Source organism: Triturus cristatus, chromosome 6, assembly GCF_964204655.1.
Source record: "Triturus cristatus chromosome 6, aTriCri1.1, whole genome shotgun sequence".
NCBI lineage: Eukaryota > Metazoa > Chordata > Amphibia > Caudata > Salamandridae > Triturus > Triturus cristatus.
The window spans coordinates 156,738,195-156,762,440 of record NC_140589.1 but is presented as its reverse complement, the minus strand read 5'-3'; the positions used below and the strand labels follow the sequence as shown (position 1 = coordinate 156,762,440).

At 50.1% G+C, this 24,246-nt stretch overlaps 1 protein-coding gene across 1 annotated transcript in view; it reads left to right on the top strand.

Annotated features, from left to right (window-relative positions):
* The window catches only part of LIN9 (lin-9 DREAM MuvB core complex component), a 490,456-nt gene that overhangs the window by 52,989 nt on the left and 413,221 nt on the right, over positions 1-24,246 (top strand). The window contains exon 2 of the mRNA XM_085610417.1: positions 15,647-15,679. Coding sequence (XP_085466543.1) covers positions 15,647-15,679 — 33 coding nt within the window. The remainder of the gene's footprint in view (positions 1-15,646; positions 15,680-24,246) is intronic.

The following is a 24,246-nucleotide window of genomic DNA, read 5'->3' as shown; positions in this document are numbered from 1 at the left end:
CCTGGTGCGTCCACGACGTGGACACTGGGGACAGCCCCCCTGTGCGACACCGCGCTTACAGAGTACCTGACCGAGTCCGAGCCTGCATACAGAGCGAGGTCGCCAAGATGCTCGCTCTCGGGGTCATCGAGCCTTCCGACAGCCCGTGGGCCAGCCAGGTAGTCTTGGTGCCGAAGGCCGCCGCCCCCGGCACTGCCCCGGAACTCAGATTTTGTGTCGACTACCGGGGCCTGAACGCAGTCACCAAGACCGATGCCCACCCCTTGCCACGAGCAGACGAGCTGATCGATCGCTTGGGGGCCGCCCGCTACCTGAGCACCTTTGATCTCACCGCTGGGTACTGGCAGATCAAGCTCACTCCCGGCGCCCAGGAACGATCCGCCTTTTCCACCGCCGATGGGCACTACCACTTTCGGGTAATGCCCTTCGGGATGAACGCCCCAGCGACCTTTCAGAGGCTAGTGAACAAGGTCCTGGCCGGACTAGAAGCCTTCAGCGCGGCCTACCTCGACGACATTGCAGTCTTCAGCGACCACTGGGCCGCGCACCTAGGACACCTCGGGGAAGTCCTGGCCGCTCTCCAAAGGGCCGGGCTCACCATTAAGGCCAGTAAATGCCAGATCGGTCAAGGATCTGTGACCTATCTGGGCCACCAGGTGGGGAGTGGCCAGGTGGCGCCCCTCCAGTTAAAGGTCGATGCCATCCAGGCGTGGGAGCCCCCCGCAACCCAGACCGCTGTCCGGGCCTTCCTAGGCCTCACAGGCTACTACCGACGATTCATCAAGGATTATGGCAGCATTGTGGGCCCCCTTACGGAGCTCACTTCCAAGAAACAGCCCAAGGCGGTGCACTGGACGCCCCGCTGTCAGACCGCTTTTGAGGCCCTCAAGGCGGCCATGTGCGCTGCCCCTTTGCTACAGGCCCCTGACTACAGCAATGAATTTGTAGTCCAGACCAATGCCTCGGAGTACGGGGTCGGGGCGGTCCTCTCCCAGATGGACGCCAAGGGCCTCGACCGACACGTGGCCTTTATCAGCCGCCGAATGCTGCCGCGAGAACAGAGGTGGAGCACCATCGAGCGGGAGGCCTTCGCCGTGGTATGGGCTCTCAAGAAGCTCCGGCCCTACCTTTTCGGCACCCACTTCAGGGTCCAAACTGACCACCGGCCCTTGCGGTGGCTCATGCAAATGCGGGGCGAGAACCCCAAGCTGTTGCGATGGTCCATCTCGCTGCAAGGGATGGACTTCGCTGTGGAACACCGGCCCGGCAACGACCACGCCAATGCTGACGGCCTGTCCCGATTCTTCCGCCTCGGCGAGGAGAACCCCCAAGGAGATGGGTGACTCTCCCTGCCTTCAGCTGGGGGGGACGCATGTGGGAGCCGGCCTCGTGGCGTGGTCCTGTTCCCCCTCGCTAAGCCGCACGAGGTCCCATGCACCTCGGGGCTCCTCCATTTTGGATTATACGTCACTCCACGTGACCACCTGCGTGACCCCGCTTCACCCAGCCTCTGTCCCAGCGAGGCCCGACATCGAGGCGCCAACCCCTGGCCCGGGGGATACCACGTGAACCCTTCCCACTCCCGGCGGAGGGCAGTATCGATGGGACCCCCAACCGTCCTTCCACACCTAGGTGCGATCACCCCACAGCTCTCTGGGGCCTGGCGCCTCTCCTGCTGGGCGTCTGGCCGCTCCCTACCCGGACTCTCTGCCCCCTCCGGGCGCAAGGGTCCGGACATCAAAGGGCTCCAGTCCTATATCTGGGGCGAACCGACTACAGGACAACAGTTGTATCCCGGAGTCAAGAGCCCTGCTGATCGGATCGCGGCTGACCCTACGGAAGAAGACTCATCCTGAACCCACACTCTGAGCCCTGCTGACGACGTCGCGGCTCCCCCGTGCTTGAAGACCTTCACGAACCTTTGGGGCCCTGCTGACGCTGTCGCGGCCTGACCATGTTGAACCTTACTACCAGAGCCCAGCTGACCTCGTCGCGGCTCGACCGAAGCGGACCTACCACCGGAGCCCTGCTGACTGTGTCGCGGCTCGACCCAAGCGGAACTACCACCCGAGCCCTGCAGACGCCGTCGCGGCTCCCCACGTCCGAGCCGCTCTGAGACCAGCACTCAAGGTCTGGCGCAGAGCCCTCCCGTACCTGGTTGGTACTAAGACTGTCCCGCTACCCTATTCCTCTAAAAGACATTGAGACTCTTACTGGATCCCTCGATCCCACTGTAAATATTGAACGTACTACTGCTGATAAAGAACCAAGTCAAGCAACTGATATTGAGTCCTGTGTGGTGGTGTTACTGGGCCTAGTACGATCATAGGAGAAAGACCTCCCCGAAGGGGGCTTCTCAGCGGCGCTCGGCTATAACTTTGCGGTAGGAAGGTGCGCCGGCCTAGTCTCCCCGACTCCCCGGTGGTCCTCCCTCCAACAGTCAGGCTTTGTCTTGTGAGGGAGATTGATGTTTACTTTTCTGTTACTGACGTCAAAGCGAGAGGATTTATGTAACAATCCTGCTGCGTTCTCATGTGAGAGGGAAGGCGGTATGATGTTATTTTTTGTAGAACACAATTTAAATGTCTGTACATGAACAGTGCAACTATTTCATAATATAAAGAATTTGGAAAGTACAATGAAGCACAATTTTTGTAATTCTGAAGTGTGGTGTAAACCTATTTTAATATGATCAAAACAAATCAATACACTTGCAGGTTTCTCAAAATCCACTCGCCTGCTCACTATGGCGAGACAGATTTATTCCAGACAAGCTATTTTAGGGCCTACTTGCCCTTTCTAGCGAGTAGTAAGACAAGCCGACTTTCGACCTCTGTCTCTGAAAGTGGAGCAAATGTGACTAGATAATAAAATTTACATTCATTTTGTATTGCTCACGGACTGAATGAGCAAAAAGATACCTTTAAATATTATCTAATTAAATTTTTGGGCTTTCAGAGACAGAAGTCAAGTACGTTACAGTTGTATCGAGGAGATTTTTCAAGTTACTAGACCTGAAGAACTAGTACTACTTTAAGGATTTTTCAAGCCCTGACTTGGTGATGCTATATCCACACATTCCTGTTTGTGCTCTGTATAGTTTTATCATTAAAACTGTCTGTGATAAAGTAATGATAATTTAAGTTGAACATGTGTTGTCTGTAATGGCAGTGCACTACCACACAATGCATACTCCACTCTATGCCTGGCTACTCTGACACTACTCCCTTCCGCTGTACAACACTATACTCTATGCCTCTCTACTACATGGCATTCATACCCCCCCCCCCCCAATACTACACCACTTTACGCCACTCTGCTCCAACATTCCACTCTTTCCCACTAGGACACTCTATGCCACTTCTCTTTAGGCCACCCTTGTGAGAAAGTGCCTTCTTTTTCTTGCATGGTATGCCCCCAATTTCTGCTGAATTGCTGATGTTCTTTGACTGAGTGTGCCCTGGGCTCCTGTTAATCAGGTACCCGGGGCCTATGTTCCTTCCCTAAAATTGCATTGAAGCCTAAACCCACTCTCCTCCTCGCCCCTCCCCACTCTCCTCCTCGCCCCTCCCCACTCTCCTCCTCGTCCCCCATGTCCCCCCACTATCCTCCTCGTCCCCTCTCTTCTGTTGCCATTCCAGTCACTCCAGTGTAGTCGCTCTGCACCCCTCTGATCTACGCTCCTTAGCCATGATGGTCCATGTTCCTTCGCTCTTAAGCCACTCTACGCCGCTGCACCCTGGCTCTCTACGCCGCGACACTCTTCCACACCACAGACTTTTAGCCATGCTGGTGTACAACATGCCTAAAACACATTGGTAAAACCAATAGCTCTTTGAAAGGCGAGAACTATTGTCTTTGCCAATGCTTGTTTGCTATACAACTTTGGTGTTTTAGTTGGAAGCATCACCAATAGTGGATTTGAAACCCATTTATTAACTGTGCTGAAGTCTGACTATTTAAAAGGAACGAGGCGATGTATTTGCATGACCACTGTTTCAACAGACCAGAGGGAGGCAGACTAATGTGGGTGGCACTCGGGCAGACCTAACGGGTGTGGAATTTAATAAAATATCTACTTGTTGACGGAGCAGGTTTCTTCAGAAACATACTTGTCCTGTAACAAAATCCACTTGTTCCTTTAGTGCCATGTAGTGTAACGACAAATTATGGCAGCAGTTTCATTATATAAGAGCTCTGATATAGCTTCTCTGATTATGCCAGGGCTCATCCCATAGTAGTGTTTGAATACTTGCAATCCCCTTATGTTGCCACATTTCCGCAAATCTAGATACTGGGGCTGAAGGTAGTGGTAAGCAATAGTTTCAGGGTGAGAATGCCCGTTTGAGTCTGTGCAAACATACTAACTTGCATGTTTTAAGGGTTTTTCAACAACTCTTCTCTAATCTTTTCCCACACTGAGAAATGTTGGAAATGTACTCCTGACGATGGCAGATGTAAACCTTCTTTCAGAGTTTGGTAAAAGTAGTTGGAGGGAGAGTGAACTTGCAAATACTCAGATTTTTGCATGTGCAAATCTACACATGCAAATTTGCTCATGCTAAAATGCAGTTTACAAATATTTTCTAGGAGTGCTATTTCTTGTCCTACTGCTGTAAATTTGTGGGAATTCTTGAAAGCCATATAGCTACACTTAATGAAGAACATATACCATGGGTGCACTTTTGAGACTTTCTCTAATAATTGGGCCCCTAATTTGGTCTGGCGTTGACCGTGACCTTTTGTGTTTTATTAAAATTCTGTGATTCTCTGAATCGTCTGGCTTCACTGTGAGTGTCAGCATTCTGCTCGTGCACAAAGAGCATATCGGCATGCAAAGTAGTTTTGTTCAGTGCCAGTAACTACTGTGGCAGTGTGTGCTTTTTGAGATAAAAAATTATTTTTGCTTTTGCCAATGTTTGTTATAATGGTGAGGGCCCGGCAGCTCCCACACCAATAAGGTTTTACAAAAACCACGCCAAAACGAGTCCCCCATTGACAAAACAAAAAAGCTAACTAACAATTTCAGACCAATTGGCTTTGCCAATGCTTGTTTACCCCCCCCCCCCGATTATTTTATTGAAACTGTTTACACTCATTTTCCATTATGAATATTTTTGAGAAATACTAGCATGCATCAAACACGTTACTAAATGATGCTGCAAAGAAATGGTGCCTGAAATTTTACAGTAGTTTAGCTAAATGTTTTTTTCCTGCTTCATTTTTTATGAACATTCTATTTTGAAAGCAAAGAATCGTCAATAATGCTTTCAAGCTTCTGCAAATATTTGCATCAAATCAGAGAGCATTCTGGGCGCATTATACATAGCCTCATATTGCTATACTTTGAAAACGTGTGTACACATTTTTATACTGGAACCACTGTCAGTAGTGCAGTCGGCGCTTACAACATTTACTTAGAGCGCTCACCCTAATAATAAAGGCTTTCAATTAATGAACCATAAATACAAATTTGAACAGCATTCATATATGGACAAAAATATTACCTTAACTGCAGACTGTGCCCTTCCCTGATCCATAATGTGGTACTGCAGACTCGCAGCCAAAGGGTTTGTGCTGCAGGGGGTTGGGCCTACTTGTCCCAAGGACAAAATACACATGAAAACCTGTTGCACTTGACCCCAAACAATATGTCCTGGTCGTCGGGCTATAGGAATTTCACATCCCTGCCTAACGAGAGGAGTGTTGAGGTTGACAGAGCTTTGTATCTATTTTGCCTTCTTCATGGGGGAGTGGAGAGGAACTGCAGAAGTAGGGAAGGAAAAGTGATGGTCTAATCAGAATTCGTTTTTAGGTCTCGCCTATTCTATCCCGCAGGGATGGATGGGCGAGATTATAGTAAGCAGTCCGACAAGTCTACCTAGCTGCGGATCGTGTACAGTTCATGTGAACACAATCACGCGCATTGTCAACAACTGCCACAATCACGCACATTCTTTACAGCTTCCATTTTCTACCAGACACTTTGTGCGCACGCGCCGCGCTCTCCCTCTGTTGCCACACGCATTCAGCTCCCCAGGCTGCACACCCCCTCACTCTCCATGGTCGCACGCCTTTTCTTTGATCTCCTCCGCGCGTTCTCACTGGCTCCTCTCTGCCCACGCGTCTCTCCCTTTCCGTGTAGTTCCGCCCCGCCTTCTCATTCTTGCAATTTTTTTGGGGGGGCTTTGAGTGACTGACTACTTGACCTCGTGCCTATGACTTTTGCATGCGTCTATTATATTTATTTACTTTGAGTTTTTTTTTTTTTTTTTTAACTGCCCATGCGTCTCTCCTCTTCAATGTAGTTCCCCTCTGACTTTTCTTTCTCGCATCTTTTTCTGATTTTCGGCTTTGTGCGACTGACTACTTCACCTTGTGCCCATGAGTTTTGCATGCGTCTATTATATTTATTTACTTTGAATGTTTTTATTATTTAACTTTACGCACCCAAACACGTTCATTGTTTCCTTTCCTTCTTACATTCTTATGCGGGAAAAAAAAATCACTCTCTCCACAAACATCACTTTTATCCTGTCTCGCCTCTGTGTTTTGCTGTCTGCCCTTGTCTTCAATAGTTTCCAGCCTCTGTGTTCTGCTTTACACATCCAAACACGTATGCTTTTGTCTGATTTTCCTGCTTACTTTCTCATGCAAAACAAACAAAAAATCACTCTCTCTACAAACAGCACTTTTATCCTTTTTTTCTGTTTTGCCTCACACAATGCCCTACACACATTAGACCACACACAATGCCCCCTCACAGAGACCACACACACTGCCCCCCTCTCACACAGACTACAAACACTGCCCCACTCACACATACCACTCACACTTACCCCTTCACACATACCACTCACACTTACCCCTTCACACATACCACTCACACTTACCCCTTCACACAGACAACTCACACTTACCCCTCCACACAGACTACACACACTGCCCCCTCACACAGACTACACACACTGCCCCCTCACACAGACTACACACACTGCCCCCCTCACACAGACCACACACTGCCCCCCTCACACAGACCACACACTGCCCCCCTCACACAGACCACACACTGCCCCCCTCACACAGACCACACACTGCCCCCCTCACACAGACCACACACTGCCCCCCCTCACACAGACCACACACTGCTCCCCTCACACAGACCACACACACTGCCCCCCTCTCACACAGACTACACACACTGCCCCCCTCTCACACAGACTACACACACTGCCCCCCTCTCACACAGACTACACACACTGCCCCCCTCTCACACAGACTACACACACTGCCCCCCTCTCACACAGACTACACACACTGACCCCCTCACACAAACCACACACACTGACCCCTCCTCACACACTGACCCCTTGACACACTGCCCCCACATACATTGCTCTCACACATTACCCACTCACAGTACTTTAGGTCAGACACACTGCACCCTTACACCCCGCACACACACACAGCCCGCACCCTTACACACTCACTGTGCCCTCATACAATTCCCCTCACACACTACCCTCTTACACACTGCCCCCTAGTTCGTACCATGTCAGTAGGTGCCTTTTCTAAATTTTAACAAAAACACAAATGTTACAGGATCAAAGCGTTTCTAAAACGCATCAGTAGTTTTTTGGGGTTTTTCATCGGTTAATGTCTATTGGTGCTAGGTGTTTTGTGCTTAAATTAGCATTATTGTTTAACTTTATTTAACAAATGAACAAAGTTCACACTGCCCCCCTCTCACACAGACCACAAACACTGCCCCCTCACACATACCACTCACACTTACCCCTCCACACGGACCACACACACTGCCCCCTCACACAGACCACACACACTGCCCCCTCACACAGACCAAACACACACTGCCCCCTCACACAGACCAAACACACACTGCCCCCTCACACAGACCACACACACTGCCCCCTCTCACACAGACTACACACACCCCCCCCTCTCACACAAACCACACACACTGACCCCTTGACACACTGCCCCCACATACACTGCTCTCACACATTACCCACTCACAGTATTTTAGGTCACACACACACTGCACCCTTACACCCCGCACACACACACAACCCGCACCCTTACACACTCACACTGTGCCCTCATACAACTCCCCCTCACACACTGCCCTCTTACACACTGCCCCCTAGTTCGTACGATGTCAGTAGGTGCCTTTTCTAAATTTTAACAAAAACATCGTAGCTGAAAGAAACACGTTAGTTAGATTCCTCACCTTAGAATATCCCCAGGCGTCAGACTGGATCCGGAAGATTTTTGTAGCAATACCCCTTGCGTGTCGCTAGGCATAGTCTGCGGCTCCGCGTCCGTCGTTGGCGTCGTGCGCCGGAATGACGTCGTCGAAGTACTTAGACGCCGCCCTCGCGCGCTGACGTCAGTTCTTCTTTTTTCCGCGCCAGTAAGCGCCGATCCGGGAGAGCTACCCCTTTAGTCAATTTTTGACTAACTTTTTCGACTTTTTTGGTCACTTCTCGACTCTGGTGCCGGTAGGATGCCTGGTTTCAAGGCCTGCGACGACTGTCACCGACTAATGTCGGTGACCGATCATCACTGCCGGTCCCTGTATTGCTTGGGCCTCGACCACGACGTCGTGCTCCGATTGTATGGCCCTGACCTGGAAAGCTAGGCGGGAGCGGTCCCGCAAGCTTCTCGAGCTTCGCCACTCGGCTCCGCGCCCCTCTCGATCCCGGTCCAAGAGGAGGTCCAAGGATCGGTCGCAGAGCCGCACTCGACATCGTCGCTCGTCTGGCTCGAAGTCTTCGGGTAAGTCGAAGCGCTTTAAGAAGTCCAAGAGGCGACACCGCTCTTCGGACTCCCCTCACGCGACTCGGCCGAGGGTCCGGGTGGTTCCACCCCCGCGGCTCCGCTGGAGCCGCAGGTGCCACGCAAATCCCCATACTCGCCGGTCCCTGGGATTGAAACGACGCCAACGGAGGTCAGTGCCTTCCTCTCGGCCATGAGGAGCCTGGCCCTGCCGTCGACGCCCGCTGGCGTGCCTTCGGGCCCCGCGGACTCGACTGGGTGACCTTGCGTGCCGGCGGCTCCGGTGCCGTTGGAGGCTCCGGCCCCGACGCCGCAGGTCCCCAAGGGGCCCGAGCCTGGGCCCCCGTCGACGTCGGTCGACCTCGTCACGCCTCCTCCGCCGGCGCCGACACCGGTACCACCCCCAACTCCGGTCGATGTTTACCAGGAATCGGATGACGGGGGCGACTAGGAGGGGTCTGAGGACCCTATGGCCCTTCAGGGGCAACTTTCTCAGGACTGGGCAGATGAACTGGGGGAGGCCAGTGGATTGGATACCTCACCGGACACTGGATTCATCTCTCCTCCGACTGTGGCTTCGGAGGAGGGTGCAGCTTTTTCTGTGGTGCTGCGCAAGGCGGCTGCGGCCCTTGGGCTTGAGCTGCCTGCCGTGGCTGTGAGGACTAACATCCTCACTGAGGTGCTTCAGTCTGCCGCATGCTCCACTGAGCCTCTGCTGCAATTCAATGAGGCCCTCACTGACGTTCTGCAGGGCACCTGGTCCAAGCCCTCCACAGTCCCTCCTGTGGCTAGGAACGTTGCCAGGCGCCACCGCCCTGCTCCGGGCGAACCCAGTTTTCTGTCCCAACACCCCACCCCCGAGAGTCTGAATATCCAGGCCTCTACCTCCCAATCCTCCTTCCCGTCCGCTCCTCCGGACCGGGATTCCAAGAGACTGGAACAGTTCGGTAAGAAGCTGTTCTCCTCGCTCAGTTTGGGCCTGCGGTCTTTAAACACCGCCTGTCTCTTGGACCGTTATTCCCACTCTCTGGGATACGGTGGAGGACGTGCTGCCACTGTGCCCGGAGGAGGCCCGGGCACGGCTTTCCTCGGCTCTGGCCGATGGGAGAGATGCAGCGCGCCATGCCATCCGATGTAGACTTGACACTACGGACTCGCTGGGTAGGGCGATTTCTACCGCGGTGGCGCTTCGACGTCCCGCCTGGCTGCGGTCCACGTCCTTTTCAGGGGATGTCCAGAGCACACTCATGAACATGCCTTTTGATGGCGCTCGCCTTTTTGGTGAGAAAGCGGACAGTGCGCTGGCTCGCTTCAAGGACTCCCGGGCTACGGCCAAGTCCTTGGGCCTCTCGGCCCCGCGGCCACAAACTTCTGCTTTTCGCTCCTTTCGTGGCCAAGGAAGGGGCACCACCTCACGTCCGCCTAGCCACCGGCCGCAGAACCAGCCTGCACGCGGTCGCGGTTTCCGCCGAGGCGGTACTGGAGGACAACGCGGTCAGTCCACATCCACCCCGGCAGCATCCGCCTCAAAGCCTGCCTAGTCCAAGCTTTCAGGCCCATTCCTCGCCAGTGGGAGGCCGGGTTCGCCATCACCTGCTCCACTGGCATACCATTACTTCGGACAGGTGGGTGCTGCAAATCGTCTGAAGGGGCTACTCCCTCCCCTTCGAGACGACCCCTCCAGCCATGCCACCGCAGCACCACCGTATCTCGGAGGATCATTTGAATCTTATGCGAGAGGAAGTTTCGGCCCTCTTGGCCAAAGAGGCCATCGAGCGCGTTCCGAGCCCAGAAGTAGGTCGTGGTTGTTATTCCCACTACTTTCTGGTTCCCATGAAGGGCAAAGGAGGCCTACACCCTATCTTGGACCTCAGGAATGTCAATGCCTTCCTCCGGAAGGAACGGTTCAAAATGTTGACTTTGGCTCAGGTTCTAGCTGCTCTAGACCCTGGATGGTAGCGTTGGACTTGCAGGACGCATATTTCCATATCCCCGTCCTGCCGGCCCACCGGCGTTACCTGTGGTTCACGGTGGGTCAGGAGCACTTTCAGTTCACCGTGCTCCCCTTCGGCCTTACCAGTGCCCCTCGGGTGTTCACGAAAGTGATGGCGGTGGTCGCAGCTCATCTGCGCAGATCAGGGGTTCCAGTCATCCCCTAACTCAACGACTGGCTGTTGAAGGCGGGCTGGCCCCAGACAGTCGTCTCCCACCTCCAGACTACGGCGGATCTCCTGCATTTGCTGGGGTTTTCCATCAATGTGCCAAAGTCACACCTTAGCCCCTCTCAGAAGCTCCTCTTCATCGGAGCGGTTCTCGATTCGGTGCAGTTCCGGGTCCATCCACCGGAACAGCGGGTCTGGGATATACAGGCCCTGATTCCCATCTTTCGGCCTCTATCCTGGGTTTCGGTCAGGCTAGTGTTGCGCCTTCTGGGGCTGATGGCCTCCTGCATCCTACTAGTGCATCACGCCAGGCTGCGCATGCGGGCTCTGCAGTGGGACCTGAAGTTTCAGTGGGCCCAGCATCACGGCAACCTGTCCGACCATGTCTTGATCTCGGAGGGCACTGCACAGCAGTTGCAGTGGTGGCTCACGGACCGCGATTGGATCACGGGCAAGGGCCTCTCCCTACCCCTCCCGGAGCATGTCGTAGTGACGGATGCGTCCCTCCTGGGATGGGGTGGCCATGTAGGAGAGGCGGAGATCAGAGGACTCTGGTCTCCGGCGGAGTCTCGCCTCCACATCAACTTGTTGGAGCTGAGAGCGATCCGACTTGCACTGAAAGCCTTCCTTCCCTCTGTCCGGGGAAGTGTCGTGCAGGTGTTCACAGACCACACCACCGCCATGTGGTATTGCAACAAACAGGGCGGGGTGGGGTCATGGACCCTTTGTCAGGAGGAGGCTCTGCGCCTCTGGACATGGCTGGAACACTAGGGCATCACCCTGGTGGTTCAACATCTGGCGGGCTCTCTGAGCGCCAGAGCAGACAAACTCAGCCGCCGATGCATGATGGATCACGAATGGCGTCTGAACTCCGAGGTGGCGCAAGGTCTCTTTCAGCAGTGGGGAGAGCCTTGGTGTGAGACCGGCCTCACGGCGTTGCCCTCTCCATCATCCCGCCAACCTGCAACCACCCTCAAGACATGACATCCCCGACTCCGGCCGCCCCAGCCACCCCCGATCCACGGGCCGGCCAGAGACCTGACAGGCTCAACACCCTACCACGCATGCCCAACCAAGGGAGCGGGAACCCTTGAGCCAGACCCAGAGGCGCCAGCCCAGTCACACCTCGGGTCGCCTTCCCCGGGAGGACTCAATCGGCCACCAGGCCCCTGGAGAGCAGGCGCCTCCCCTACCGAGCGTCTGGGGTTCCTCCCAGACCCACCTGAAAAGACCAAAGAAGTGAGCGGCAGGAAATCCCGCCGAACCCCCTCCGTCACCCCAGCCCCCCCTCTGCGAGCACTCCGGACTTCAAAGAACCAGCGGAGTATAACAAGGGGTGCCGGAGGAACAAGGACAGAGAAGACCTGGAACCATCTGAGCCTGCTGACGCTGTCGCGGCTCCTGAAACGCTGAAGTCACCTGGGCCTGCTGAGCGACTCGCGGCCCCCCAGCTATCGAACCATCTGAGCCCTGCGGACGGAATCGCGGCTCCTGAACTCCGACCACCTGTGCCTGCTGAGAGACTCGCGGCGCTCCCCTTGAGGACGACTCGATAAGAGATCGCCCAGAGACACGACACCCTCCAGCTCGAGGATTGTGAGCTTCCGCAGGGTATTTCGCAGAGACACTATCTTGAAAGACTGTCCCGCTACCCCCATTCCCCCCGACTGATTTGTGGTACGTTGTGCCACTGCTGTACTATTTGCCTTTTGGGTCATAAAGATCCCTTGAAATCCTCGATAAAAGAACTTATCGTCCTACCGAGAATACGTGTGGTGTCCCTCTGTTCACAGTGCAGATCAGGGTGTGCGCGCCTGGTTCGGCTTACTTGGGAGAGGTGGGTCAAAAGGGTGGGCAAGACGTGTATCGAACCCCCCTCCGGCGGACGCCTTTCCAACATTTGGTTAGATCTATTCGCCACCGAAGAGAACGCGCAATGTCAGCAGTTCTGCGCGTTGAAATTTCCAAGGCGGCACTCGCTAGGTGACGCTTTTCGTCGCGAGTGGAGTTGCAGTCTGTTGTACGCCTTTCCGCCTATACCACTTCTGCCCAGAGTGCTGAAGAAGATCAGGCGCGACCGGGCCCAAGTCATCTTGGTGGCTCCGGATTGGGCACGAAGGTACTGGTATCCCGAGCTACTCCGTATGTTGACCGATCCTCCGATACGTCTGCCCCTTCGGGAGGATCTTCTGTCGCAGCAGCAGGGGACGGTCCTCCACCCGAGCCTCCACCTCCATGCGTGGAGATTGAGCGGCGGCAGTTGATGCCATTTGACTTGCCTCCTGAAGTCTGTGATATCATTCTGGCAGCCAGGCGTCCCTCCACAAAGACGGTATACGCCTGCCGGTGGAACAAATTTGTGGCATGGTGCACAGCAAAGGCTGTGGATCCCCTTTCCGCCCCTCTTTCTGAGGTTCTCCTCTTTCCTCTTTCTTTGGCCCGGCAGGGCTCTGCCCTGGGCACCTTGAAAGGTTATCTTTCTGCCATCTCTGCCTTCTTACGGCTTCCTGATCAGCCCTCTCTTTTCAAGTCCCCTGTAGTGTCCCGCTTTCTTAAAGGCATTACTCACCCGTTCCCTCCTGTCCCTTTCGTAATGCCTCAGTGGGACTTGAATCTTGTCTTTACATTTCTGATGTGCGCTCCCTTTGAGCCTCTTCACAATTGTCCTCTTCGTCTTCTCACTCTTAAGACTGCTTTCCTGGTAGCCATCACCTCGGCTAGACGGGTGAGTGAGCTCCAGGCTCTGTCGTCCAAGCCTCCTTTTCTATCTGTTCATCCGGACAAGGTTGTCCTTCGGCCTCGTCCTTCCTTTCTACCAAAAGTGGTGACCCCCTTTCATCTTGGGCAATCTGTCACCTTGCTCACCTTCTTTCCACCTCCGCATCCTTCCAAAGAGGAAGAGCGGCTCCACCGTCTGGACCCAAAACGTGCGCTCTCCTTTTATTTGGACCGCACGAAACAGTTCTGGGTGGACGACCAGCTTTTTGTTGGCTACGTGGGTGCTAAGGAGGGAAAAGCTGTGCACAAACGGACCATCTCCCGGTGGGTCGTTTTGTGTATAAAAATCTGTTATTCCTTGGCAAAAAAGGACCCTCCTGTTGGGCTGCGAGCCCATTCTACTCGGGCCACGGCGGCTACTACTGCTTTGGGACGGGGAGTCCCTTTGCAGGACATCTGTCAGGTGGCGACGTGGGCTTCGCTGCACACGTTTGCCAGGCACTATTGCCTAGACAGCCAAGTCCGGAGGGATGGCTTCTTTGGCTGTTCTGTCCTCCAGGACTTTCTGGTGTGATCTTGGTTCGCAGACCCACCACCGGGGTTGGTATTGCTTGGGTATCTATTCTAAGGTGAGGAATCTAACTAACGTGTTTCTTTCAGATGAACAAGTTACTTACCTTCGGTAACGATGTATCTGTAAGAAACATTAGTTAGTTAGATTCCTCACCGACCCACCCATCCTCCCAGTTCTGCGAACCGACATCTAGGGTTAAGGCTATCCTTTTCAGGGCCCTAGATTTTTTGGCACCAGTGTCGGTTTCTTGCATGGCTCTGCGTTCCTGGCGCGGAAAGCTATGTACAAGAACTGACGTCAGCGCGCGAGGGCGGCGTCTAAGTACTCCGTCATTCCGGCGCACGACGCCAACGACTGACGCGGAGCCGCAGACGACGCCTAGCAACGCGCAAGGGGTATTGCTACAAAAATCTTCCGGATCCAGTCTGACGCCTGGGGATATTCTAAGGTGAGGAATCTAACTAACTAATGTTTCTTACAGATACATCGTTACCGAAGGTAAGTAACTTGTTCTACAGGATCAAAGCGTTTCTAAAACGCATCAGTAGATTTTGCGTAAGTTAAAACTATTGGAATTGTAAATGACAAAGCTATTAATTTAGCTTTTTTCAAAACCAACACATAAATACAAAATTTGGCATTTGCAATTCCAATAGCTCAAACTTTCCTAATGCAAGACCTATTGCATTGCAAATGCTTGTTTAATTAAGCTGTTTGGAGGAGGAATTTTAAATATTAATTTTGTGTGCCTGTGTCTGTTTTACCACTCCATTTGTTTATGCCCAATCAAGCAGGTGTATGTAAAATTATTTTATGAAATCTGAATATTTGACGTGGATCATGCAGGCTTTCTAGTGCCGATACAGTGCAAATATTTGCCTGTCCGCGTGGTGGCCTCATCTTCTGTTTTTTCCTAACATGTTCAGAATATTGTTTTTCCTCTTTAAAAACAAACCTGCTTAAATGTGACAAGAATTTCCCATCATGGCACACACATAATTGGCTTACAAAAGTGGAATTACATCTCCAACATGCCTTACTTACAATTATATTTCTTTCTTTTATGGTCCGGTAATTATAAGCCTGTATATAAGGCATATTTTTCCTGAGCACTGGCCAATATGGGAAAACAAAAAAGTTGCAAACCTTTTTTTTATTTTTTTATTTTTTTTTATTTTTTTACTGCATCACAACATGCCACAGACATGAAAATTGCCATAAGTAAGTGCATTAAGACTACCAGTATGCTGTCATTTAAATCTCTCTGTTATATGGATCATGAGTTATTGGCCAAACTGTTCATTGACGTTATCTGAGTGCAAAATAGCACAGGATAAAATGGAGCCAAAGTAAAACGTGCGCTTTAATGTTTTCTTCTTTCCAATTTTTTCAGATTCTTCCATCCGAGCACTCGTCAGTTTAAAAGGTAAAAGCATGCAGTGCTTTCAACAAATAGTTGATGTAGCTGTCTAATATACTAGACAATGTTTGTATAAATACTGAATTATAGTTGCTTTATATTCTTTCCTAACCTATTTATGGAACTATTGCATTCAGTACCAAGGTAAAAGTAATTTAAACATATCTGCTGTTGACGACTCGTAAAGTCCAGCTAGAAATTTTGCAGGACTTATCCAGCACAGAAGAACATGACCGGGTCTTGTTCACTGTTGCTATTTATCTGCAGACTGTACTCCCTATTTTTTCATTCTCAAAGGGTAACCAGGCGATCTAAGCAAAAAAACAGGGAAACCACTTAGAAGTCCTACTGGGAAATCCAAAGATTTTGGAGTAGACGCCTCATCCACTAAAAAGTGGCATGCTTCATCATCTGCGCCTATCCTCACCCTCGTAGGGACTCACCCATGAATGGGAGTTCCTATATAAGATATCTTTCTGGATAAAGCAGGGATCCAGTTGAAAAAGTCTTAAAAATGGCTTGAGGTATACCCAAAAAGAATGACTTTTTATTTACAGGATACCACTGGTATATTTAAAACAGAACAGGGTTCTAATTGAGCATTATTTTCTCAATCGCTCCTGATTTAGGCCAACATGTTTTGGCCCTCGTACAGAGCTCATGTGGGTCTTGGACCTTCAGGGCGGACCATGTGTGTCTGTGGTGATTGAGTCAGGTACAAGTGATGAGTTTCAGGTAGTTTTATTCAAGATGGTACAACAGACTCAATCAAGACCCCACCAGGAGCAGCCAGCATGCTGCCCAGCCCTGCCAACTGTGACTATTTGACTCCCAACATTCTGTAAGGTGACATCACATCAAGATTCCAGAGAGAGCAAGCATAACATGGGAGTCAAGGTACAACATATCCCCCTTTCTTCTTAATAAAAAAAAAAAAATGAGAGAATAAGAGAAAAGAGCGGAGAAAGAAGAGACACAGAGGAAACGGAACCGTTAAACCATCGAAAGAAGAGCAACAAGAGTGCAATCGAGAAACCGAGAAGGAAAACAGACAGAGAAACCATCCTCCCTTCTATAAACAGAAAAGTCGAAAAAAGTAACGACGTCAAGGAAGAGAAGAAAAAGAACAACAAATAACGGCCCCACATACCCACTGGCCAGAACAGGAATGTAAGAAGGCAAAATAGGAATGAACCAACAAAACTAAGAACTACAGGATGTGGAAGACACAGAGAAAAGCAACACAGCAGAAAAGCAGAGAAAAGCTAAAATTCCACACGAGACAACAGACGAAAACATCACCAAAAGAACAGAAATGAAGAAACAAAACAAGGAAGATGAGGAAAAGTTTAAGGTAATCGTCACCCTGCTTTTCTCTACATGCTTTCCATACACATCAAGGAAGCATAAGGCTTGCACCTGAATATGAGCCCTTCTATTTTCAGAGATGCCTCCGTATAGGGAAAGAAAAACATAGTATTTCTAAAAAAAGAAGTGCAATAGGTTAGTATCTAATGCAGATTCCTATGGGTTTCCAATCGTGTATTTCACGAGAACTACTATCAATTACCTTCTGGTAATCATTATTTGTTACGCAGTAGAGACAATCTCCTCATTCTCACCCCTTTAATCTTTAAAAAAAAAAAAAATAACCGTTCTTAGTTTTTCAAAAGCTTCATAACCAATCAAGGGCACGAAGCATTGCCAAAGTACATTTTGCACGAAATGAACTAAAACAATGGCTAAACCACTGTATTTTTAATGTAGTGCGTGATCAAGAGCATGATTAGCATCATTCTTGATCTGAACCACATGCATGTATGTGCACCATATTAATTGTGATTTCTGTTCTCCTGTCAGTCCTACTACTTACCCTGTTTGGTCTTGTTTCAAGGGTCACGTGTGTCTGGCAGGGGGAACCATCCTGTAGTCACACAGTTGTAGTGAAAACGTGTACGGTAGGTAGTAAATTTAATTGTGAACAGCTATTGTTAGTATACTTGATCAGGCCTAATTGTCCTAAGCGTTTGTTAAACTGCCCAATATAAAAAATCTCCCCATTTGTGTATTGTGGTTTTCTCCAATAACCTGCCTGCATAGGTTGTGTGTGAGGCATTTATTTTGCTGTGTAAAACTAACATTATAAAGACCTCTGTAGATCTAATGCACTCTGTTTGTTGTCTTAATATATTGGTAATAAAGGAAGATTTGTTTTTAAAGCTCCTGCCTTAACTGTAATTGATTTACTGTATTTAATAAAAAGAATAAAAAAAATAAAAAAGCTCCTGCCAAGGGTACTGTTAGCAAATGATAAACACTGGCAGACCAGTCATTCCTAAGGCTCAGAAGGGTCTCTGCGACCAGTGCGAGGAGCTTCGTGAAGTTACAGCCGTGTGGTGCTTAAGGTTACCAACAAGCCATTTACAATTAACAAATGCATGACTTGTGCATTTTAAAGCTCCTCCCAAGCCTATTGTTGGCAGTTGACAAATACCAACAGGCCATTTATTCCTAAGGTACAGAAGGGTCTCTGTGACAAGCGCGAGGAGCCTCCTGAAGTTACAGCCTTGTGTTATGTAAAGTTACCGACAAGCCATTTATGGTTAACAAATGCATGACTCGTGGTCTTAAAGATAGGTAAAAGTTGAGCAAATGAGTTTCAAAGCTCACACCAAGCATGCAATGTCCTTTTAAGTTGAACAGGCAAAAAAGTACGAGGAGGGCTTGGGGCAATGTTCTTGGTTATTGAATAAGTGGGGGTTGTCATTTTAGGCGCTCACACACCTTCAAACTGAACCGAGCACTGCGCAGAATAAAGTTCCCGAAGTTTGAGAGACCGTGCACAGGAAGGAGTCACCCTCAGTGTTTCTCTCCCGCGGTCCAATTTCCTTTAAAGATGGCCGGGCATGAACAGAATGTTGTTCGGCGGTCTGAGCAGCGCATCCAGGTGTAAAAACTGAATAGAATGCCTGGAGTCGTGCATACAAATGGCCCTCCCTGGGAGAGTCCAACAGGGATGATGACATAACTCCCACCTTTTTAATAACCAAGAATGTTGCACTGACCAAAACAATTGTTTTGGTAGGAGCTTTGAAAAACTCATTCGCTCGACTTTTACATATCTTTAAGACCACGAGTCATGAATTTGTTAACCGGAAATGGCTTGTCGATAACTTTACATAATACAAGGCTGTAAATTCACGTGTCTCCTCACGCTAATTGCACAGACCCTTCTGATCCTTAGTATCGACTGGCCTGCTGGTATGTATCAATTGCCAGAAATAGCCTTGGCAGGAGCTTTAAAATAAATGAGTCATGCATTTGTTAACCGTAAATGGCTTACCGGTAACCTTACACAACACAAGGTTGTAACTTCGTGAGGCTCCTCGTACTGGTCGCAGAGACACCTCAGAGCCCTAGGAACGACTGTCCTGTCGGTGTTTATCATTTGCCAGCAGTACTTTTGGCGTGAGCTTTACAATGCAAGTAATAACGCATCTTCCTTCAATACCAATATATTAAGACAACAATCACTGGGTTCATTAGACCTAAAGAGGTCTTTACAATGTCAATTTTTACTCGGCAAAATAAATGCCTCCCACTCAACCGGTGCAGGCAGGTTACCGGGGAAGTCCATGATACTCAAATGGGCAGATTTTTGATATTGCGCAGTTAAACAAACGCTTGGGCTAAATAGCCCAATTGGGCTAGTTTGATCAAGTATACTAACAATAGCTGTTTGAAATTAACATTACTGCTGTACATGTTTTGTGTACAAGTATGTGACTACAGTATTGTTCTCCCGTCGGACACGCATGACCCTTGAAACAAGACCAAACAGGGTAACCAGTATGAATGTCTGGAGAACACAAATCACAGTTGATGTGGTGCACATACAAGCATGCGTGTGGTTCAGATCGAGAATGACACTATGCATGCTTTTGAGCACATACTACATTGAAAATACAGTGGTTTAGCCGGTGTTTTCATATATTCTGTGCAAGATTTATTTTGGCAGTGCTTCACGCCTTTCATCAGTTATGAAGCTTTCTAAAATCTAAGAGCTGTTTTTTTTTTTTTAAAGATTAAGGTGGTGAGAATGAGGTTATAGTGTATCTAGTGTATAACAAATAATATGATTACCAGTAGGTAGTTGATAGTAGCCCCTGTGAAATACACAACTGGGACTCCACAGTAATCCACTTTAGATACTAACCTACTGCACTTATTGTTTAGAAATGTGTTTTTCTTTCCCTATACATAGATACCTCTGAAAATGGAAGAGCCTATATTCAGGTGCAAGCCTTGCGCCTCATTCAAGTGCATGGAACACATGTAGTGAAAAGCAGGGACACACATACGCAGCCCTGAAGAAGGCCCTAGGCCCACATGGGCTCTGTGGGTGGCCCGAAGAAGGTTGAAATAAATCTGGGGTGATTGAGAAAATTATGCTCGATTTGAATTCTGTTGTTGTTTTTAAATATGCCCTTGGAACCCAGTTAATAAATGGTAATTCTTTTTGGGCATACCCCAAGGCATTTGGAAGACTTTTTTCAACTGGATCCCTGTTTTATCCAGAAAGCTACCTTGTATAAGAACTCCCATTCAAGGTTGAGTCCTCCTTGGTGGTACTACCATACCAGGGTGTGGATAGGTGCCGATGATGAATCATGCCACTATTTATCTGTGAGGCGTCTGCTCAAAATCTTTGGATTTTCCAGTAGGACTTCTAAGAGGTTTTCCTCTTCTCTTTGTTAACTGTTTGTTCTTTGTGTATGGATATTATGTTCGGAGAACAGAACTAGGCCGGTCTTCTCTCGCTCTCCCTGTGTGAAGAAAATTGACTTTTTTAAATTTTATTTTAGAAATCGGTTGGGTATGTGTAGTACAAGGTGATTAAGAAAAAACTTAGAAGATTTGCACTTTGAGTCTGGGAAGTTAAGAATGACAATGTTTTTATCAAAAGTTATAGTCCATATCTCTCTACACCAACAAGAGTTTGCTCACAAACGCGTTCAGGTAGATGTCTGTAGGAATGATGGCTCTTTTTTCCAACAGCTGATGATCCCTCATTTCTATAAGGGCTGCCCCTTTTTTTGGAGGAGAGTGGCTGCAGCCTGTAGGGGTTGAAATTAAGTCTGGAGTAAATCTATGTGGAACTCTTGCACGATATGGAGAACCCAGGCATCTGAAGTCTGAGTTCGCCAGTTGTGGAAAAGTGCCAGTCTCCATCCCACTTTTAGTTGGGGAGAAGTATTTCCTTGGTGTGAGAAGTTGGCCTGGTATATGATGCTCACTAGTTAAAGTGATCACCTTGTACCATGCCAAGCAACCCTTATGGTGTGGTTGTAAGTCAACCTTTTCGGACTAGCTGCCCTAGTGGTAGCGTAGGCTAAGCAGTCTTTGAGGCTAAACTCGTGAAGCGTGTTAAGCCAGCTGTTTTACCAAATGCAACCCCCTTTTATACCAATGAAAGGACACCACACAGATATATATTCAAAATATATATGTATTTATTTCTCAAAGTAACCCCTAGTCTCTTTATGAGCACAGGAGCACAAATCGTCAAACAAGATTATTACAGAATACACAGAAGTTGCACGTTATATGGATAGGCCCTGGTGGCCACTCAAACCATATACTAAAATAGTGGTATAAGTACCACGAACAGAAAAGGGAAAAGGCCTAAGGCCTCTAGAATCGCTGGGCCTACAAGGAGCTAACGTCAGTTAGTGACCAGGAGGTCCACGGGTGGCGTGTGCAGAGCAAATAGTCACACGCGTGCTCCCATAGGTTTCAATGGGTGCGTAAAAAGTACAAAGTTACTGCAAAGAGGATCTTCCGGATGGACTAGGAACTCAAGATTTGGAACACAGGCACTAGAGATGTAATACTACACTTGGGCACAGGTGTGCCAGCTTTACCTCACCCACAGGAAGCGGGTGCATAGGCCTCGAAGTGCGTCGGGTTGCTTCTATCTGTTCCGTGGGGCTTGAAGACAAAGATGCTGCAGGCGGTCGGTCCGGGAGAGATGCAGTGGATCCAAGAGTGGATCGGAGATGTTGAAGACCTGTAAGCAGAGGGGACAGTGTTCACAGTCACTAGCCAGTGACCAGCGTGGCACCAGGTGGGTACCAGGCGATGTCGGGTGCAAACAGGTGATGAGGGGTAGCTTGTCTCCGCAGCCACGTGGTCCCTGAAGGTCGACGACGTCCAGGAGTCGGCTCACGAGCTGTCCCACGCAGGCTCTCGCTGTCGGCGGTGTCGGCGACTTGATCGAAGCAAACAAGCCTTGGCAAAAGCAATTGCAGGAGGATTCGGAAATCAGCTGTTGGTTCTGACCAGCAAGGTCAGAGGGATTGCTCCTTTGGAGGGGAGCAAGGGCCAGTCTGGAGCAACCAGACCAGCGGTGTTTGTCGTAGATTTCGTCGCCAAGATGGCCACTAGCCAGCGGGCCAGCAACCGGTTAGGCGCGTCGAGTGGCAAAATGCAGAAGGGCCCCACGCAGATCGTGGAGATGCTGGAGGGCTCACCTTTGGTGCAGATGCTGCTCGAGGGTTGGGCTTCTCAGGACCCAAAGCACAACTTGGAGGGAGCCTCGGTTGTTGCACTGGTCAGCTTGTCGTAGTCGTTCCAAGATGGCTGGCTCCACGTGTCTCGGTGCCTCCACGGGTCTCCTCTTTTCAGGGACTGTGGATCGGGCGGTGAGAGGTCTGGAGGTCCAGATCTTGTCAGTCTCTGGGCTCGGGCTCCGGCGGGAGGCGGCGGCAAAGCAGACGGTGATTCGCTGGATGGTGCTTGCGTTAGCAAGGTGGTCACTCCCTGACCACAGGGGAGATTTTCTTCAGTCTTCTGTGCAGCAGAATGTCGAAGTTCCCGTCTTCTTCTTAGTTTCAAGTTGATTCCAGGATGTCTGAAGTCTTAGGACACAGCTCCTACCTTTATTCGGATTCTAGGGGCCGGACTACCTGCTAGGTCCCTCCCTATGGGTGGGACCAGGAAGGGGGGTGGTTACACCCCCAATCCTTTGTCCAGCTCGCCCCAGGCCCGGGACTGGTGTGCCCCAGGACCGGTTTGAACTGGCATATGCACCGAGGCTCCTTGTGAGCCACAGGCATGTCTGGTTTCTTTCAAGCCCTACCTGACCAATACACAAAATCCTGTCTGGGGTGGTGCACGCACCTCCCCTGGCAGGAAACCCTTTGTCCACACCTCCCAAGCTGGAAGGACTCCCAGCAGCAGGAGGGCAGACTTGTGTCTGTGGTGGCAGCATCCATTTTGTGGAGCTGAGGCTATGTCTGATTTTACCCGGGTTTCAGGTACTGTACATGTCGTGTCCCTCTAGAAGGGTGGAATGCTAACCCCGTCGCCAGAATTGGCGAGGGGTTAGTATTCCAATTCGTATGACACCTTACTCGACATGTTTTGATAAAGCCAAACCAAAGATAGCATTTAACCGCGAGGTTCATAATGCACTTAAGAGTATATGGTATGACGATATCTGGAAACAGTAGAAGGAAGTTGTTCCGACCACTGCAGACAGGCTCAGCTCATGCCAGAGCACCATCTCACATGGAACCAAGCACTCTGCCTTCAGGATTGTTAAGGCCTGCCATAGGAGTGACTTATAGGTTACCAGGTGTCCCATTTAAGTTTAGGTATAGGTATACTACACCTAAGTAAGAGGTGATTACACCAACTTACCCCAGCTGAGTGATCAGCCAGTTGTGTCAGATTGTTAGGCCAAGCCTGGGGTGGCATAATACATGCTTCAGCCCCTGGCAGGCCTTGGATACACCAATGCCCTGGGTACCTAGTGTACACTGGTACAGGGGCTGACAGGGTGATCCAACCAATTGGGTATGTACCTAGGGTACATGGAGTTCATTTTACAGAGAGAGCAGATAGCCTGAGAGCCTGAATGGCAGGATCTCAGGCCAACTAAGGGTACATGGAGTTCATTTTACAGAGAGAGCAGATAGCCTGAGAGCCTGAATGGCAGGATCTCAGGCCAACTAAGTCGAAAAACCAGCTAGACACTAGGCAAAAATTTGGGGGTAACCATAGTCAGATATCCACCTTCCTACACAACCCCCCCCCAAACGAAGGGAGATAAGGCTGACCTTGACCAGGTAAGCCTATATTGCCCAAGTGGCCATATAAGGAGGAACCAGCACTGGCATGGTTACCCCCTGTCTCATGGTCCACTAAGCAATCCCTCACCCTAAGGGTATCAGAGGGTCTCCACCATAGGGAATCTCTACCTGTGGTGTGTCTTGGCAAAGTAAAAGGCTGGTGTTGAGATGGAGTACTGAAGTGAGTGTCCTCAAAGTGAGGCCTCAGCTTCCTCCAATCATCCTCCACCATGGATGCCTTTCTTTCTTTAACTGAGTTGCACTGTGCTCTCAGGGTCAGCCTCTGGCTACCTAAAGCTGGAGGCTGGGTCCCTTTTGTGGGCTTACTGGAGGGACAGGTCAGGTTTGGGGCCCTAAGGTCCCATGTTTGCCTGTGCCCAACAGAATCCCCCTGGGGGAGGTCCCTAACTACCTGTAAAGGAGATCCCTCAGGAATGT